This window comes from Temnothorax americanus, unplaced genomic scaffold (genome assembly GCF_048541705.1).
Source record: "Temnothorax americanus isolate GAGA-0224 unplaced genomic scaffold, ASM4854170v1 Scaffold23, whole genome shotgun sequence".
NCBI lineage: Eukaryota > Metazoa > Arthropoda > Insecta > Hymenoptera > Formicidae > Temnothorax > Temnothorax americanus.
The window spans coordinates 2,630,832-2,650,583 of NW_027509371.1; the positions used below are offsets into that span (position 1 = coordinate 2,630,832).

Genomic DNA, 19,752 nt, shown 5'->3' on the forward strand with positions numbered 1-19,752 from the left:
AGCTTTTCAATTTTTAATATATAAGGTAGAATTTCCTAGTTAGAACTGAACGGTATATCCTGTGCAAGACCGAAATGCACTTGCGTCTCCTCGTGCATCGTCACACCGGGTGCTTGGTGCACGGCTTGGTGCGCGAATACAAGATCGCGGAGGGGTGCTTCCGCATAGGCTTATTTTGAACATCCCACCCAGGAGGGTGCGGCGATAATACGTAGATGATAATCGCGATATTAATATCGCATTGGGAAGCGCACACATGCGTGCAAGGGACCCATTGGTCACGGCGGAACACTTGCTCGCTTGCTGGCTCCGCGGTTGTCTGAATTGCACCCTGATTTTAGAAAGAGACGACTAAAGGGAACGACCCTTCGCCGCAGTGCGAGCAACAAACAAAATTTATCAGCAAACTGCGAGAAAGGTGAGTAGGTGTAATATTGTTAGTATTCTGTGCGATAATTTGTTTAAAAACGAGAAAATCTCGGCAGATAAATATCATAGTCAGAAAATTAGGTAAATTTTGCGATAGCTACACCTTTAACAGGGCCTTTACAAGTTCCCCGAATCTCTCATACTTCTGCTTCCTACTCACGAATCGTGCGCAAGGGACTGAAACACTTGCCGCGTACATTTTAGGGCGCGATAGAATGGTGAAACACTCGTGCTCGAGTTTCCAGCGATTCGGGGAGGGGTTGGTGCATGGGATGGTGCGGCTTGTGAACACTCGTGTCATTCCCTGCTCCGACATCCACACACGCGGATGAATCACGTCATTCATTGAAAGAGATTCGCGGCCTGAAGGAACCATGCCCCTTTTCTGGTCCCGAATCAGACTGGTGAGCTACGTGTAGCTTCAAAAACATATCTTAAGAATTCGTGAAATATCGTATTCGCGAGAGATCATATTTAAAGTCGATAGTGGTTCACAAAACATTTAAGCAATTAAATACAAAGTCAAATATGTGTATATGTAAAATTCGTTTTTATCCATTTCCAAAATAAAATATATACGTCATGCAAAATGTATTGCTTTAGCATTTGTATATATCAATATTCAATTGATGTGCATAGCTAATTCATCACATAGACGATTAATCTTGTCGTTAAAACGATAAGTACCGTCGTGTCCGGCGAAAAGCGTTTTACGAGATCATCTATTGCGTACATAAAAAAGAGAGAGAGACACGCATTGGCAAGATAGCGCCGAAATGTACTAGGCGCATCGAGATCGACGGACGATTAGACAAATCCGAACGATATCGCGCCTACGCGATCAATGGCATGGACCACCGGGAAGAATAAGCCACTTAATTTCCTAATCAACCGTTGATTCAGATGCACCTTTCGGTCGATCCCTCGCATTGGTAATACGGAGACGCGTAGTGGGCCGCAGCTGAGCCAAACAATGTCTTTTCACATGAAGCTTTTATAGCCCTATCGAGAGTACGGAAGGTCTGTCTGCTCCTGGTCCTACCCTACCGATCCGCAAATTGCACGCGTCTTCATCAAAATCACAACTATATTTTGCACTATACACTTTACAATAACACGAAAAGTCACGACGCAATTAAAATCAAGACGCGCAATACGTTGGTTACTATTTTTACAAAAATTTTACCTAGATGTAATGCAATCTGTATTTAGATTAATTTTATTAATAAATAAATATACATATACGTATACATATCAATTTTTAATTGTTGCTCCTATATTAGCAAACGTACAAGGCGTCCTTACGGTAATACCACGTGACGAGAAAGTAGCACCTGCCACAGCAGGCAGAAAATCCCCGAAAGCGAACCTACGACCAGCTAGCTCCTCCCATTCCACGCGGTTGCACCAACGACATGATTCGCAAGCGACCGAAGGGCCTGTCTACTACCGGCCCTAAATACAATTACGTATACGTATCTACTCGTACGGGGAAGGGTAGAGGGGAGAGTACATGCAGCTAAACCAATGACCAAAATCAGGCACCACCTCCAGTACAGATTTAAAGCATGTATGAAATATACCTCTATCTTAGTTGATATCTTAACTCGCGACTATGCGGATCGGCGTACAACGATTCAAGGTACGCCTTGAAAAGACTTGGCACTGTGCACTGTGACAATCGACATCCGCGAATGTTCTGCAATACTTTGTGAAATGTTATAGTGCAACTTCAATTTCATCGAATATATTTATTGTAATCGGAAAAATATCACCAACGTTCTGACGCGTTTTCTGAAAACATAGTTTAAAAAGAGGACTGATCGATGAAGAACTAGAGTTTGTGAGGAGAATTTCAAAGTGTCCAGTACCTATCGAAATTTCAAAAAAACTGCCCTACAGAAACTTTTAAAGAACGCGCAAGTGATGTATCCCATAGTATCGGAATACGAGGCGATAACAAGAAGAAGAAGCGAAGAACCAGAAAGAACTAGTTTATCTCAAAGATACCAAGTACAAAAATACTTAGCGCAAGGATATGTCAATTTATCAATGATTGGAAGGCCCAACTTCCTCACGAGCAGACCGTTCGTTCGAGCCGCTGGACTTCTTAAAGGAAACTCCACGACGGAAATTATCCCCGTCAATACGTTGCCCGAAGGAAACACATCAGTCATTCAACATGTATGTGGTGTAAAAACTTTTGTACAAATTCTATATTATTTTATTTAAAGAACTAAATTTCTCTGTCTTGAGTTTCCGTTTTAAAAAAATATTTCCGACGTTTGTGATAAACTGATTTTAAATGCGCACGTTAGAGTATAGAATATCTCACAGAATTTTAGTTTTTTACAGTTTTAACTTAAAATCTATTGAATATTAATGTTCTAGAGTGTCATTGAAATCATCGACATTGGCGGTCGTCTTCACTGTCTCAATGGATCTATAAGCCCATCTTGTTGGCTGAAAATCATCACCTTGGCGACGGATTTCCAAAATTACAACGTTCTGCTCACGATTAGCAATGGCGGACTCGTGTTAAAAGCAATAAAAGACATAGCATCAGGAGAACCATTATTAATGTGGTTTGACGACTGTATTTCGACAATGTTAAACATTCCATTTTTAACACCGATAAATTGCAACATTCAAGGTAAGAGTCTCGGAAGAGAATTTTTATGCATGGTCTAATTTTTCCGCATGATGTCATCAATACTGGTTAGAATCCTTCGCTAGTTTTCCGGCGATCATTAAATATCATAAAATACAAAGTTAATTACAATATTAGATTTCTTACTATATTGTTTCAAGAATCTAATCATTTCATATAATACATTATTAAAAAATTGAATATTAATGAGCAATTTCGCTACTCTATTTAGTATTTTTAAATTAGTTAATAAAAAATTAAAAAATGTTTTTCAATAAAAATGTTGTAGTCTATCAATGTAAATTAGTGATGGCACTTCTTTAATTTAAACTTGTATTTATCATAGATCTCACCATTAATTTTTATTAAAAAACTAAGTTACAAGGCTATCTCTAGCAAACAGAATTAAACAATAATAATCTAACAATAAGTCCACTATCTCATGGCTAGGCACTAATTCAACTCAATTTTCATTCAAAACAGATCTTAATGGTCTCACGGTACGGTACTCAGAAATTATCAACTTTAATGATTAAATTTAATGATAACATTTGCAAAAAAAGTAAACTCTTATAATTATAACTTACAACTTACATAATTCTAAACTGCATTAATGTACTATAATAATGTAAATTAATAAACGCATATTATTAAAAAATTGATTATTAATGAACCCCATTTATTAATAGACGATTGATTTAATTATTGCAGGTCAGGTTTACATGTGCCATAACTGCAACAGCTGTTTCAATTATCCAAATCCTCTGAAACTGCACTTGGCGTTGGATTGCAACCGAATGGACAACAGTTACATTTGGATACTTTTGGCGAATAAGATTCTTAATTCCCCGAGAACGGATTTATCCTTCGGTCAAGCAGGCAGAAGCTTCACATTTGAGCTGAAACCCTTGCCCGTTTCCAAGCCGATAGCATTGCCGATCGGTATTCCAGCGTACCCGGTGCAAACGATTGACACTACCACCCGTTCGTTGAGGAACGATTCGCCGTGCTCGTCGAATCAATTATCGTCCGTGTCCTCGAATGGTCCCTCACCGGTACCCCCGTATTCCTCGGTAAAATCCCCGCCGGCAGAGATCTTACCGAGCACATCGACCTACGAATCGTCCATCAAGAACATGGAGAGAAATCGCTACTTGGCATTGAGGCCCTACGAAGCCCTGATGCATCGAGATGTCTACGGGAGTAGTTTCATACCCTACGACATGCATTCTAACATGCAAGCGGAATCCAAGAAGAAGGATCCCGCGGAAGTGGAGACACTTGCCAGCGACATGGGCAAATGCGGTGCCGGATATAGATGCATATTTTGTGATAAAATATACTCGAGAAAGTACGGGCTGCGGATCCACATTAGGACGCATACGGGTTACAAGCCTCTGAAATGCGACTTTTGCCAGCACAGATTCGGGGATCCCAGTAATCTCAACAAGCACGTGAGATTGCACGCGACAAACGACAGTCCTTACAAGTGCAATATATGCGACAAAGTCTTGGTCAGAAGGAGAGACTTAGAGAGACACATAAATTCCTGGCACTCGGAAAAGAGCGACACTAACGTTTCCAACGTCGAGGTCAATGACGGAAATTAGAAGACAGCGAATTTTTTGCAACGTCTTTTATAATCTTTGACGAGTGATTCAGGCTTTATCTCACGATACTGAAGAAATGTCATTGTCTGTGATAAATAGATTATTTAGAGAAAAACCGATAATCGTAAACAATGACATTTTTCTCTAACTTTAAACCCCGATTTTATATATTAAGATGTTAAATAGAAAAATATATTATTTTCAAACTAGTCGTAAAAAATAATATCGTTCCTCGCTATTTCTTAACACATTCACAGCAACTATTAATCTTTCATCTCATTGAAAATTCCCCCGAATATAAATAATACAAATAAATAATTATAAATGTATTTTTGTAACTTAAATCAAACTATAAATCACCACTTGTTTATGGATATAGCTTTATGCTATGCGCATGTTAAAAACCGATTTCTCTATTATATACAATATGTCAATAAACAAAGTCAGCGTATTTTATTATATAAGATTGTTGTTATTGAAAATAAAAACTTATATGCATCATAAATTTTTAGATGTTTTAAATGTATTATTTTCTTGCATTGTTATACGTTCTTTAAAGTTAGTGTTATTGCTACAATAGTATATTCTCAGTTATTTGGGATACTGAAGAGAGTGCCCAGGTAGAACGGAAAGTCACAATGAAGTCAAAATAACATCCAAATGATGGTATAAACAAAAATCGTCATTTTGCCATCATTTTAACATTATTTTGATTTTATTGTGACTTTCTGTTCTACCTGGGGCACTCTCTCGCAGTCTCCCAAATAACTGAGAATACTACTGGGGAGTTAATAAATGAATAAGAGCTCAAAACCGTGTCTTGAAATAAGATACGCTACTATGAATTCTCCCTATGTTTAATTCCTTATTTCTTATTCCTCTCATTACGCATGGGTCCTAATCGTATGAAAATCTCCTGGTGCAGCAATACGACAATCACCAATATTTTTTTCTACCTTCTCGATGGCTACACGCCAATTTTCTCACAAGTAATTTAAAATCATGATCCGAATATGACAAGACTAGTGATTTTCATAACGTAGATATATTGTATTATACACTGCATTATAATTAATTGCAATCGCGGTTTTAATCAGAAAAATAAATATAGGTAGTGACCGCGACTGCGGCAGAAAATCATCGCGAATATCGTTAGTTACTATCGCACAATTCGATTAATTCATATACGTAATCGGTTTATAAAGATTCCATAAAAAAATGTAATACGATCGCACGAAGCTCTCACTTGACGAAACCATCGCGCACTATTGCAATATGCCATATCTAATGGATTCCACGTCAGATTTTCAATCGCATTTGGAGATTTCGAAGTGGCAAATCCACCATTGATACATATAATTAACTTTCGTCTACACGCTTATAATTAATCATGTAATAATTATAAATTCACTCACCAATCGTTGCGTCGCCTGCGTTGTCACCGATTGCCATCGCTACTCCGGCGCCGGATGCTAGAAAAAGGAAAGAGATAAAAGATAAGTACTATAAGTTACGGAATAAGGCCCAGTTCAACAGTGGCCAGTTATAGCTTAACTAATAGTTAACTCTCACTCCCCGTCTCCATCCAATAACCTTTGAGTTAAAAAGAGACAGAGAGTGAGAGTTAACTACTAGTTAAGCTAACTGGCCACTGTTGAACTGACAATGAGCCTAAAGAGTATTAAATCTTAAAAAGCCATTCACATCGACCGTCAAGATCCTTTTTTCATACCACATCAAATATCGCTTCAACACACACAGACGTTTCACTTTAACCAGAGAGAAGCCGGGGAGAGGCCATATATCTCGGCCTTTTTCGTGGGACTGTCTCGAAAGCCCCTGTACACTACCGCCAGTATACGTCCATTTTCGAAATTGGTACTACGTAGCCACGTTCATTTTCCGACGCTATCGATAAAACATCATTTTGGTGCGCGTCCGTGCTACATCTGCAAATGTAATATACGTATATATATATGATGTATACACACATTTGCAGTTTGCAGATGCAGCACGGACGCGCGCGCACCAAAATGATGGTTTATCGGCATTGTCGAAAAGAGAAAAAGTGAGAGAGGGAGAGAGAGGGCTATTTATTTTACTCCTATTAGATATTTAAAAAAAAATATATATATATATAATATATATATATAAAATATAAATATATTAATATATAAAATAAGTTAATATTTATCGATACATGTAAAATATAAATATTCTCGATTGTAATTAATTGAGCAATTGATTGTTTTATATACCTATTTATATTATATGTTAAATATCTAACAGCCCCATCTCTCTCTCCCTCTCTCACTTTTTCTCTTCTTTCACTTTCACACTTCCCAGACGGCGCAATGCCCAAAATCGGGATATAAAAAGTTAGCCATGCATTTTTCCGTACGACATCTGAAAAATTATCTAAAAGATATCTTTTTTTTTTAGACGGCTCATGTCCCGCTTTTGTACGCTGTCCGGGTTATTTCAAATAAAAGATATGTATCTCCTATATCAATTTAAAAATCCGAATACGAGACGATAAGCCTTTATGGAAAATTTTGGAATTAAAACGAATAATATATTCGACCGACGGTTTATCGTCTTTTACGGTATATGCGCGATCACCGCGCTGCAAGAAACGATCGCGACGAAATTTTTACAAACGACGATACAATTTAATGTTGATTTTCCACAAAGTTAGATCAGGAGCACATACAAATAAATTTGAAATATTTGTAAACGTAACGAATTAAAGTACGTGAACGAGCAAATTACGGGTCAGTTTTTGAACAACGTACACACACGTTCGAGCTTGTGTAATTCGCACTCTCGACGTTCGACGTTCATATCGCGCGTTTTGGAGCAAGCTCGCTCGCTCCCTCGTTCGCGATCGTTCGCGATCGCGACAAGCAAAGTGAGAACGCCAAACGCGCGATCATTCTCTTTAATTACTCAATAGGTTATCAATTCCCGTGCTTGACGAGAGGTACGAGCTATTCACCGAATAAGCGTCTTTCCAACGCGATTCACTCATTCGAAGTAGAAATCGAAACCGGAGGCAAGAGATCCGAGAGGTTGTATCGTCGCGCCGCGACACGCGGGACAACGATTCTATTGAAGATTCGGATGTAAATCGCGCTTCCGAATAATCATTTGTCTCTCATGCACGATTCACTTACCGATCGGCGATCAGTGCGATCACGGCACATTGCGGGAGACCCGTCAAATCACAACCGGGAGGAGCGGGAGGGTGGATACGTACGGGCTGCCAGCACGGCACTCGGCGTTCATTTCGGCCATCCCACTCGTTGTAGTCGACGCGAGAAGAAACAGAATACTCGGCGTACATTCAGCTCGCGACACACGCACTCTGTAACCGGAGGATTTCTTTTCGCTCGCGAGAAATATACTATTGCACGAGCGACAACGACTCGCCGCGACTCGTATACGTACCGACGTTCAACGAGCTTGCGTATTTACTTGCGCGCGCGCGCCGCGCGACGAGTCGAGCCGGGAGCCCCCGAATTCGGCCGAATCACGTTCGGCGTTCGGGCGCCTTCGGCCGCTCTCGCCGGCGCGGCACGCGGCACGCGCGGCACTCGGCACTCGGCGGCACTCGGCACTCGGTTATTCGGCCGCGGGCCGCAGGGGGAAGTGATCGCGCGGTTCCTTGTGGGCCCAACGAACCTACACGGCTTCGTCCCGAGTTCAAGACACCGCGGACATACGCGTACAATTACACATACGCACATGCATATACACCCTGGCCATTATTGCCTACGATTGAGGCAGGTGCCAGTATTAAGAAGAAGAAAAGAAGATGCCACGACCGTTGAATGAATCCGCTCCGATTTCGGAGCAGCGATACGTTCAAACGCGGCGCGCGGACGATTGTTTCCATCGGCGAGACGACCTTGCTACTTGTTTTCGTCGACGCTCGGAAATACACCGTTACTTAAACCCGCGGATATGTTACTCAATTCATTCTCCCGTTTGTGTTCCGTGGGTGCTGTTATTCGAAACGCGCGCTCGTTCGCGCGATTGGCATTCCTGCTCCTCGTTTCGCGGGAATAATCGACGACGCGCTCAATGATTTGCATCAAGTGTATATCAAGTGTCCGCGAATGAACGTGTCGCGCGAGTCGAATCGCTCGCTCGAGGCGGAGATGTCGAGGCGAAGGCACCCGCTGGTACGGCAATATTGTGAGTTGTGAGTGCGATTTGCAGTTTCGTCGTGATAATCGCGGGTGATGATCGCTCGACCCGCTCCGGCGGGCCGCCGTACGTTTGGACTATCGAATGCGTGCACGACATACAAAACTCTTGTTCCGCTTGGATAAAAATTCAAAGACGGGGAAGCTAACGTATACCCTCGTCCGCCGATTTAATATTGAATGAACGAACCCGCAGCCGGTTCGTCGCGTTTGCTTCGGGAGTGACGTTTCAAAGTAATCGGACTAAAGGACTTTTTTAAACGCGAGTGCCGCACAGTATCGCGCGGAGAAAGACTTTTACTGAAGTTAGTCCGCGCGCGATTGTATAGTTTATTATCCGCGAGTGTTTCTCGCGAGTGTCCTGTGCGGCGAGGAGGTGAGAGAGGAGGGGGCCTGATGACGTCCTGAGAGGAGGAGGAGGTCTGGGAGAGACATCGGGCCCCGGCGGAGCAACCTTGAGGTGAATATAATCTGCATAATAATTCTTTTTCATTTATTTAGATTGTTTTATTTTGAGATAAGTTGAAAATAATTAGAAAAAGAGAGAAATTATATATCTAAAATTATGTTTTTGTAAAAGATCTTTTTCGGTGAATAGATAATAATTGTTACGTATTGCTAAATATTTCATTGAAAGACGAATTAGAGGCGCGTAAGAATTATTTTTTAAAATATCGATAATTTTGAACGCTTCTTTAACTTGAATCTTATGCTTGTATGTTACAGTAGGATCAACGTAGCTATTACGTAGCTGCATAACTCCGCCCGTTGCGCATCGGATCGGTGAGTCAATGAGACATTTTTTAATTGAGGTGACGAATCTATGAATAATCAAATATAGAGCAAAAATATATCTCGATACATGTCAAATTACAGTAAATTATAGTATGAAAATATTACACATCTCGTAGATCCGTTGCCTTAAAATGGATAGGTTAAAACTGATTATGGCAAATATTTAATCTTGGTCACTTTGTTTGTTGATGTATTGTGCGATTTTGCTTGAGGAAATCCTCGCACATGTATAGCTTGCAAAGAGCTCATTATTGTTGAATTACGTTGACAAACCTTCGCGTTCTATATAAATATTTTTTTAAATAAAATTTTAAATTTTAAATAAAATATTATATCGAATCAGAATTTTATTTCGCGAATTTAAGTTAGTAAATTACACAGTAAGTAATACATTTTTGAAATTTTTTTACGTAAATTAATTCTACTTACAATTAGAGTAATAAAGTAAGAAAAACACAAAGAAATAAGAAGTAAAGTAATACTATCGCTATCACACACACACACACACACACACACACACACACACACACACACACACACACACACACACACACACACACACACACACACACACACACACACACACACACACACACACACACACACACAAAATTAAAGTAATGATTTTAAAAATATAAAATTTTTATTTAGATCTTTTATAAAATTATTTTTGTCTTATTTTTTTTAAACAAAAAAGAAAAGTATAAGATATTTTTTGTGTAATAATAAAATAAATAAATAAAAATTTCTGTAGATAGGGAAAAATTATGAATTAGTTAGGATTTGTGTTATTTATATACCCTTCTATTCCTTTCCATATACTTAGCCAAGATTAAATATTATAAAAATCGATGCAAGGAAGCAATATATAATGAAAAAGATAAAAAATATATTTTGGTTTTATTATGCAATTTATTTTATAGAAAACGCGATATAATGGTTATTAATTACTATTTATTTTAACAAAGCACCGATTTTACCCTAATTTTTTGTAGCCTATTCATCTATTTTTGATTGAGAAATTAGCTTTGTATCAATCAAATAATATATGACGTGAGATTCTAATTGTTCTGTTGAGAAACGCTGAACCTTTTTAAATTATTTTAGACATGATCGTATAGTACGATTATTTTTTCAATTTTGCAGTAATATATATGAATATACATATCAAAAATAATTTTGGTAAAAAATGAAAAATATAATGAGATATATTTATATCAATATGTAAGTTTATATAAAGATTTGCATATATTATTCAATTAAGAACGCGATTACTGATTAATTGTAATATACAATTATATCAATTGTGCCGGGAAGTTACTTTTTTCGGATCTCACGTCATTTATTCTGTATATAGTGTATATCTTATTTGATATATTTTCAACATGCGTGCCGCATGAATAACATGCACAATCACGCATCTTTGTATTTTCGCGATCGGTTTTCGCGGTCAGTTTTTACATCGAGAAATTTTCTCTTATTAATTTTTTAATTTCGCTTACATTATTCAATTTTTCGCGGAGTATAATTGAGATTAATATTTATAACGCGAAGTAAAATTTTTTCTATACTTGATTACAATTTCAAATTAAAAGAACGAGCCACAAGAAACGGTCAATCATTAGTATTCTCATAAGCAAATAACGGCATTAGTGCACGAAATATTTTTTATCAATGTTTTACAGTCAATTTTTATAGATTAATATTCTTTTGTAAATTAACTTCTTGTTGTGCATTTTTCGATACAATTAATGCTCACATATAATTCGAATCGAACGTAATGATATCTGTCAGCGATGATAAAATAATCGTCATAATGGAAGGAATTTTTCTCCTTCATTGATTTGGTCGAAATACGACCAGATTGTACATGGCCAGGAGTAACAAAAGTAAGTCCGATCTGGCCCGACGAAAGAAAATTGGATACGATGAAGGTAAGTGATCAATATTGACCACAATGGTGTAATGCATAAGGTAACATATAAATTGATTTTATACAATATGTATATACATATATATTTATTTGCCCACGGTAGGGCTATTTAGAGTATTTTCTCTATATTTTGTCGCATATATATACGAGATTAAAAAACCCCAATTAAATTTTAATCGCGCGCGTGTTAAAACTTCCAATTTCACATTTCCCATATCTAAAGTGATCGTGTCACTTTCAGGTATCCCGCTGGATTAACCAGCAAATCAGGCTTGTTACAAATCGCGATCTTAATTAAAGACTTGTATATTAAATTGTAACACGGGTAGGTAGGAAAATGGATAGGTAGGACTATAGATCGGAATACGGGTAGGTAAGTAAGGATACGGGTAGGCAGGGACAAGGGGATGTGTAAATCAGCGCTGAAAGCATCGCTCCATCTTTATTTGATATTCAACGTGCAACGAAGACAGAATGATGCTACAGCGCGGAAAGCGTTAAAAAGGAACGCAGCCTTATAGTGTGCAATGTCTAATTTAAATACTTTAAAAAGTTTAAGAGTATGTTTAATACTTCTAATAAGCAATGTGTTAGCAATAAGCTAGCAATTTAGTAACATATTTAATGAGACATTTCGATAAATTTCAATCAAATTGCATCTGCATTAAGCTTATACCTAATCTACTGGTGTAAAATTTACTGATACTCGGCAACAAAAGAAGTGAGAAAAAATATCACGAATAGGTTACAATGTAACTAATGCCTCGAAGGACAAATGAGTGAATCTAATTAATAATGCTAATTTTTTTGTGTGCTTTAAACTTATTTTGTGCTGTCATGTCTCTTCTTCATGTTACAGTCTAATTTGATACATTTATTTACTTCATCTTCTGAGATATCTCTGAGATCTCTGATGATAGAAGACAAATAATTTATTTGAGTCACTTCTTGAAAACTTTTTGTTTAGCTCGCGCGGAAAACAAATACGTAAATGATACCGTTAGAATACAAACAAGTATATATATACAGATACACATCATATATATCACAAATAACGTAATATTTAAAGAGATACCTACGTTTTAAAATTAAATAATTTTAATGCAATTTAATCTAAAAATTTAAGAACATACGAGAAACCTTTTTAGTATATAACGAGTTAGTAACATGCTAGCAGTTTGATAGCTGTCAAATATTTAAATAATTAACGACAAATGTATCCGCAGTAAATATTCTAACGCACGACTGAACCGCGCAAAACAATTATAAGTTTATATCTACAGAATATCCAGGATAAAAAGTTGTTTGTTAAATGTGACATTTTGTATTTATAATAAGATCTGTTATTATCGTTGTTAGTTTGCGACGACCTTGCAAAAGAGTGAGATCGTAATCGTCAAAGGTATATTTTCAGTAAATCTTGGACCATCGTTTGTTTAGCTCGCGCACGTACGGCCTTAGACCACGATTTCAGTAAATTATCTCGACATTATCTTGTTTCGCGGTAAGTGGTAAAATAATATTAATTATGCCTCAAAAAATGATATAACTTAAAAAATATAATAAAATAATTTTAATAAATAAGATGAATTGTTAAAACTGTAAGGCTTACACATAGATTCTTTTGAAGAATAAATTGTCTGAATTCAAAATTGTCATTTAGAGTTATCAAAGTCTATGATGTTCCAATCAACATCAGGAGTCATATATTGCATGTTTTAGGTAGCGAGAAAATGATCAGGAATACATGAAATCATTTGCGAGTTTAGTAAAATACAGAATTTTAGATCAAGGTAAATTGCAACGAGACAACAGTAAACACCATTTTCAAATCTGAATCTAAACTATTATATTTCATTAATATAATGATTAGAATATAGTAGAAAGGTTATAAAATAAATAATTAACATGTTCGTTACTATTTTACATAATGGTTGTCTATTAATTGGACAAAAACTCTATGCTACCTTCATTACTAATTGTCAATTTTCTGTGAAGTAGAAACGTTTCTGCAAGTTCTTGGATGAAAAGTTGATGCAACATGAATCTGAAAAACATGCGCAGCACTTTAATATTTGTCATCGCGGCAACCATTCTTGCCGGTGGCAAGTCGCAAAATAGTTTCAACATTTCAATCAAATCCATCCGTTTATCTGTAAACTACATGGTACCGATCCACTACAACATAAAGCTAATTCCAAATACCCACATACACGATTCCAATAAGGCGAGGCCGTCAATTATAATAATAAATCATGGCCATGTTTTATTTGATGGCGAATCTAGTATAACTATAAATATCTTACAATCTACACAATATATAAAATTACATGGATTAAATCTGCTGGTATCTCTTTCGATAAAGTTGTTTAAAGGAGATGGCTTAATGTATAAAATGAGTAAATTTACATATGGTTCTGAACCAGACATTTTAGTGTTTCACTTTAACGAAATATTATTTCCCGGGCTTTACTGCATGAAAGTGGATTACGTTGGTCGAATGACAGACGACGACACCGAAGGCTTCTTCAGATCTTCCCACGTAAACAAAAATGGAGATACAGAGTAAGTAGATGTGTTAAAACAAAGATTATTACATCGCAATGTTATCTACAATGTAATTATTACTTATATTTTTTACAAATTGTTCTCGTAACAAAGATACAAAAAAATTTAAACTATATATGTCTTATAAAATATAATTAATATTATTATTTAAGGACTCTTTAAATCAATTTGTTTACTTCTATAACAATTTTTAATACCAATCATATTGTAGTTAAAAAGTTAATTATTTCACAATAATATATATATATATATAAAGGAATTATAAAAATTAATAAAATGTGATAGGAACATAGTAGCAACACACATTCAGGCGACTGGAGCTCGACGATTATTTCCCTGTTGGGACGATCCGCAATTAAGAACCACATTTGCCATCTCTGTGAAGCATCACCGTAATTTTACAGCTTTATCTAATATGCCGATAAGAATGAATTATACAGATCAAAATTATACAGATCACAGTTTAAAGTGGACACACTTCTTAACTACTCCTCCAATAGCCACTTATCACGTTGCGATTGCAGTGACGAATTATATCCCCATTCGCATTAATAAAAATATTTATTTGTGGTGCAGAGAATATCTTAAAAATTACTTTTTTAAGTTGGCAAAGCGAGTTATTGAAAACGTCACGTGGCACTTGGAAACTGAATTTCCAAGAATAGAAATTCCAAAAATGGATCATGTTGCAATTCCAAACTTTCCACGAGATGGCACATCGAAGTGGGGACTCATTTTTCATAGGTAATATATAATTCAGAAGACATAATAATCTATCAAATGACTAATCTGTATTATTCAAAATTTCCGGAAATAACCATATATACATTACTTTCCTGCGATCAATGTATCAATTAAAGTCCATAATACACGTTTACAATTTAATATAATTGTACAAATTATTGTGACATATAGGGAAATGGATCTTATCCATGATGAGCAATTAGATCCAGTTATGCGTAAAATAGAAGTCGCACGTGGTGTAGCACTTAAAATAGCATATCAATGGTTCGGTAACGCAATTAGTCCATCACGATGGTCTTCTTTTTGGCTACATGACAGTCTTGCCACTATATTCGCAGAAGAAGCTGTCGATAAGGTTTTTACATTTATCATCGCAGAAATATTAAAGACTATTAATTTAAAGTTTTCATTCGTTTTTATTTCTACAAACTTAAATGTGGATATTATAAACATTCAAACTTTTACAAAGTCTGTATTAAAAGAAATTTGAGGCAAATTTTTATAAATACATTTAAAACAGAATAATACAAAAATATCTTGTAAAAAATTTGTTTATTAATTAATTGTTTTGATATTTTTTATATTTATATTATATTTTAATAATTCCTTATTATTTCCAAACTTAGTTATAGAAAGTAGAAAAACTTGTTAACAAAGACGTATATAGTGTGCAGCAGTACGCACTAGACCATATGGATATATCATTTGATCTAATACTGATATAAATATATTCACTTGTAAAACTTTGTTTTTAGATCTTTGTTAATTCTGGAATAATGGATTTTTTTATAGTTTGGAATCAATACGAGTCTCTTCATTTGGATTTTTACTTTAATATGAATCCTCTATTAACGAATAATCTGTCGGAGACCAATTCATTTTTGAATTTTCTTCGTTACATCAAAGGTAATATTACATATGTAATTAAACAATTATATTTAAATTTGCAAAAATAAATGTTGAATAAGAAGAAAGAATGTAAAAAAAAAATTTAATTTTATTATATTTGAATATACTTTATATATCTTTTTCATTGTGTGTGTGTGTGTGTGTAGCACCTATTGTTTTACGGATGCTCCAAAATGTAATAACCACTGAACTATTCCAAAGTGGTGTTCGTTTATATCTATATAAGTAGTGAGTAACAATTATATTATAATAATTACATATTATAAAAACAGAAATAGCTATAATAGCTGCCAAATTTCCACAAAAAATTTTCTCATTTTTTGTTGCATTTTTTACTACATCTCTGAATATTCTATAGTGTTATTCCAACACTTTTTTTCTCTTGATTGTAAGTAAATTATATCTAATTCTACTGTTTTGTATCCTTCTTTCTATTTTTAATTTTTCAACATTTTTTAACATTTGAATTTCTTTCTCTCGTCTTTCTATTTCTATAATTTTTATATCATTCCGAATTCCAATATTTTTTAACAAACTATTATTTTCAAAAGTTAAACTGATTAGAAATTAAATTGCAAATTATTACAAATCATACTATTATAATGTTTAACACAGATATTGTACAACATATGTTATATGTATTTGTAATATGTATAACTATAGTACAGACTACAAAGTATAATATATACAATGTATAGAAGTTAAGTTGTACTTTTATGTATTTTTATACTCAATTAATAATATCATTAGTTGTCAATAAACAAACACTGTTAATAAAATTTTTAATTTAGCGTACATAGCTCACTGGCTTCTTATCAATTTTGGTCCATACAAGAAGACCTAGCTAATAAATACCTGTTTAACATATCAAGATATGATTTCTCAGCTTGGATAAACAGCAGGCATTATCCTATCTTGACTTGGACACAAAAAAATTCTTCCTACGGAACGATGGAGCAATATCTTAATAAAACACATTACGGTAAATGGTGGATACCTACAAGGATAATTACAAAGTCTATTTTGCCTAACAACATCAGAATACAAGTAAAACCACAAACGTTTTCATCTTTGAATTACAATTTTCGAGATGATTGGGTAATGGTCGACATTCAGCAAGCTGGTAAATATTTATCAAAAAACTTACACACATTTCAATATTTTTCGTGATCATATTTCCGCGTATTGAGTACATATTGCTATTTACTTATAAATATCAAAAGTATTTCACATGTTGCGTGAATATAGTAGATAGTATATGATATAATTATGTATAAAATATTATTTTATATGTATGTGAAATGGTATACACATATTGTGTACTGTTTCAAAATTATTTTTATAATACAAAAAAATAAAGTGAGTAAATAAATTTATACAAAATGCTATACATTTACACTTTAAATCTCCAATCAAGTTTTTTAAATTATCAGTAAAATAATCATTAAAATAGTAAGACAAATGTGCATAATATGTAATCATTTCTATAGTTAGGTATACTGCTTTGACGTTCTTGTAATATAAAAAACTGAAAGAAAATAATTGGGAAATATTTTTTTAAATTTAATCGCGCATGCATATAGATCAATACAAATCTGCTTATTATACAACAGGATATTATCGCATTAGCTATGAGGATAAAAACTGGAACAAAATTGCACATTACTTGAATTCAGAAGAATATGAACATATAAGTGTCATCAATCGTGCTAAAATAATTGATGACGTGTTTCACTTCGTGATTGCACGCCGGCTCAATATTTCTATGTTCTGGAAATTGACAACTTACTTACGGCAAGAGACAGATTACGTTGCATGGTATCCTGTGATCAAAATGTTTGAATATGTATCGAATGTGATTCCATTTGATACAAACGCAACTGGTTTCAACATTATGGTAAAAAACGTATATATTATTTAATAATAAACATAACTTATTAACTATTGACTTTGTATATAGACGTGTGTAATTTCAAAATTATTTTTTACTTCTTGTTTTATACATTGTATATTAAACATTTTTTGTACATGGATATTAATTTTAGAAAAGATTTGAAAAACATTAAACGCGCGCACAGACATTAGGTACGTTTCTTATAATTCATGTTATTTTAGAAAAATTTGAAAGAATTGTTGGATGGACTTTATGAAATACTAAAATCAGACAACTTTATACCGAAAAATGACCTTACTATATGTTTAAGACAAGAAATCCTAAAATGGGCATGTACTTTCCGTCATGTTCCGTGCTTGGAAATGGCCAAAAGAAAGTTACTATCGCATTTCGACAATCCTCTAAGCATGTAAGTATCTGCAGTATACTAGCTCATCGCTAATTGAGCACATTTCTTGCATTTCACACCGTGCTAGTTACATTTTCTCACCGAAATACAAACAACCAGCACGATTATTTTATATACGTTTTTTTCCAAATTAATAGAGATTCACCAGAGTGGAAGGAATGGGTATTTTGTAAAGGTTTATTAAAAGCAAATGTATCTGTGTGGAACATCGTAACGCATAAATGGATGGAAGATAAACGATATGAGCTTCTACCATACCTAACTTGTACTCGATATTCTTCTATTCTTTTAGAACACCTTCCGTATATGTTCGATAAATGGAATCTTACGACACATGAAGATACTGCAATTATCCGTTCTTATATAAACATTTTTCATACATTTGTTACGAAGCATGTTAACAACTATTCTATCCTTACGAAGATTTTAGTGAATCTTGAGCGAATAAAACCAAAGTAATTATATGTTTTAATAAATAAACACTGCTTTTTGTAATAGATACATTTTTAATATAATTATAAACATCTCTGTTGCTCTTACAGAAATATCAGTATAATCGTAGCATTAACGGACATCATTAACCATGTGTATTCTAAAAAACATCTTAATAAAGTAAGTAAAATAAAGCCAAATATATATACCACACGCATGCGACGTACGCACACATATATACACACACAATCAGAAGAATAAAGAAGAGAACGTGCGTACGTATGAGTGTGTTAAGACGCACGTGTGTGTATGTATATGAGAGGGGGGAGGCGTAGATGTGGGAAAGAAATTTGCTTTTTCGTATAAATATATGAATGTGCATATGCATGTTCGCAAAAATATCATACGTACGTGCGCGCTAGCATCACGTAATTTACGTTAAAAACATTTTTGTGCAATAATATGTTAAATTTAACTTTTATTGTGAAATAATTGTAAATTATTTAATGTAAATGTAAAAAAATAAATTTTGTTTCAGATACTCATTTATTTGGAACAACAAAAATGCATAACTGATCAACAAATTGCAGAAATTCAACGCAAGATACAAATACGTTCGTCTGAAATTAAAGATCAAATAAATCATTTTCAATTTTTAGTTTGATTAATCTAAACTGAAAAATCATATATGTATAAATTTTGGTGTATATAGTATCTCGAATCATTTGAAAACAATAATGCGGCTAATATATTGATGCCAAATATCTCTTTCAATTTTGAATATTTTTGTTACATTATTTTTGTTTATTCATAATTAGATATTACTTGTGAATGTTACTTATTTTCTTTTTATTAGTTTCATTAGTTTTATTAGTAGTTTTATTAGTTTCATATTATTAATATTACTATTGTTCTTGTATGTATTTTGGTATATTTCATATTTATATATTAAAATCGTTAATATTCCAAAACCTACAACGTAAAAAATGCATGTTATAATTAATAATAAAATTTTATAATAATTCTCTTATGTGTCTTTGTTCTTAAATATTCTTGTCAAATTTATATAATAATCAATGTTTTGTTTGCATATATAACAATTATAAATTACATTACAAATTTTATATTTTTTACAAAACCATTATTAAAAGTTTAAAAGTAGTAATAA

General features: G+C 34.3%; 2 protein-coding genes across 11 annotated transcripts; both read left to right on the plus strand.

The window, feature by feature from the left end:
* The first annotated feature begins 2,355 nt into the window (after nucleotides 1–2,355).
* Nucleotides 2,356–4,689, plus strand: Prdm13 (PR/SET domain 13). The gene is made up of 3 exons (XM_077407691.1): nucleotides 2,356–2,613; nucleotides 2,821–3,082; nucleotides 3,791–4,689. Exons 1-3 carry the CDS (start codon nucleotides 2,356–2,358, stop codon nucleotides 4,687–4,689), a joined length of 1,419 nt encoding a protein of 472 aa, XP_077263817.1.
* A 5,759-nt stretch (nucleotides 4,690–10,448) lies between these two features.
* Nucleotides 10,449–19,506, plus strand: LOC143898415 (aminopeptidase N-like). 10 transcript variants are annotated; one of them, XM_077407866.1, is made up of 13 exons: nucleotides 10,451–13,132; nucleotides 13,351–13,538; nucleotides 13,630–14,193; nucleotides 14,482–14,940; nucleotides 15,112–15,295; nucleotides 15,696–15,846; nucleotides 15,996–16,077; nucleotides 16,641–16,972; nucleotides 17,463–17,755; nucleotides 17,965–18,152; nucleotides 18,290–18,607; nucleotides 18,695–18,764; nucleotides 19,123–19,504. In XM_077407866.1, exons 3-13 carry the CDS (start codon nucleotides 13,670–13,672, stop codon nucleotides 19,246–19,248), a joined length of 2,727 nt encoding a protein of 908 aa, XP_077263992.1. In that variant the 5' UTR covers nucleotides 10,451–13,132; nucleotides 13,351–13,538; nucleotides 13,630–13,669; the 3' UTR covers nucleotides 19,249–19,504. The 10 variants fall into 10 exon arrangements, with proteins under 10 accessions (XP_077264001.1, XP_077263992.1, XP_077263994.1 ...); XM_077407868.1 differs by having other exon boundaries at nucleotides 13,351–13,515; XM_077407869.1 differs by having other exon boundaries at nucleotides 13,351–13,421; nucleotides 13,627–14,193.
* Nucleotides 19,507–19,752: the final 246 nt, after the last annotated feature.

Bases quoted from the DNA above. Each gene is read 5' to 3' on its own strand.
- LOC143898415 (XM_077407866.1), top strand. From the start codon at position 13,670: ATGAATCTGAAAAACATGCGCAGCACTTTAATATTTGTCATCGCGGCA. The intron at 14,194-14,481 runs GTAAGTAGATGT...AAAATGTGATAG, and splicing joins AACAAAAATGGAGATACAGA to GAACATAGTAGCAACACACA. The intron at 14,941-15,111 runs GTAATATATAAT...TGTGACATATAG, and splicing joins TGGGGACTCATTTTTCATAG to GGAAATGGATCTTATCCATG.
- Prdm13 (XM_077407691.1), top strand. From the start codon at position 2,356: ATGTATCCCATAGTATCGGAATACGAGGCGATAACAAGAAGAAGAAGC. The intron at 2,614-2,820 runs GTATGTGGTGTA...TTAATGTTCTAG, and splicing joins ACACATCAGTCATTCAACAT to AGTGTCATTGAAATCATCGA. The intron at 3,083-3,790 runs GTAAGAGTCTCG...TAATTATTGCAG, and splicing joins GATAAATTGCAACATTCAAG to GTCAGGTTTACATGTGCCAT.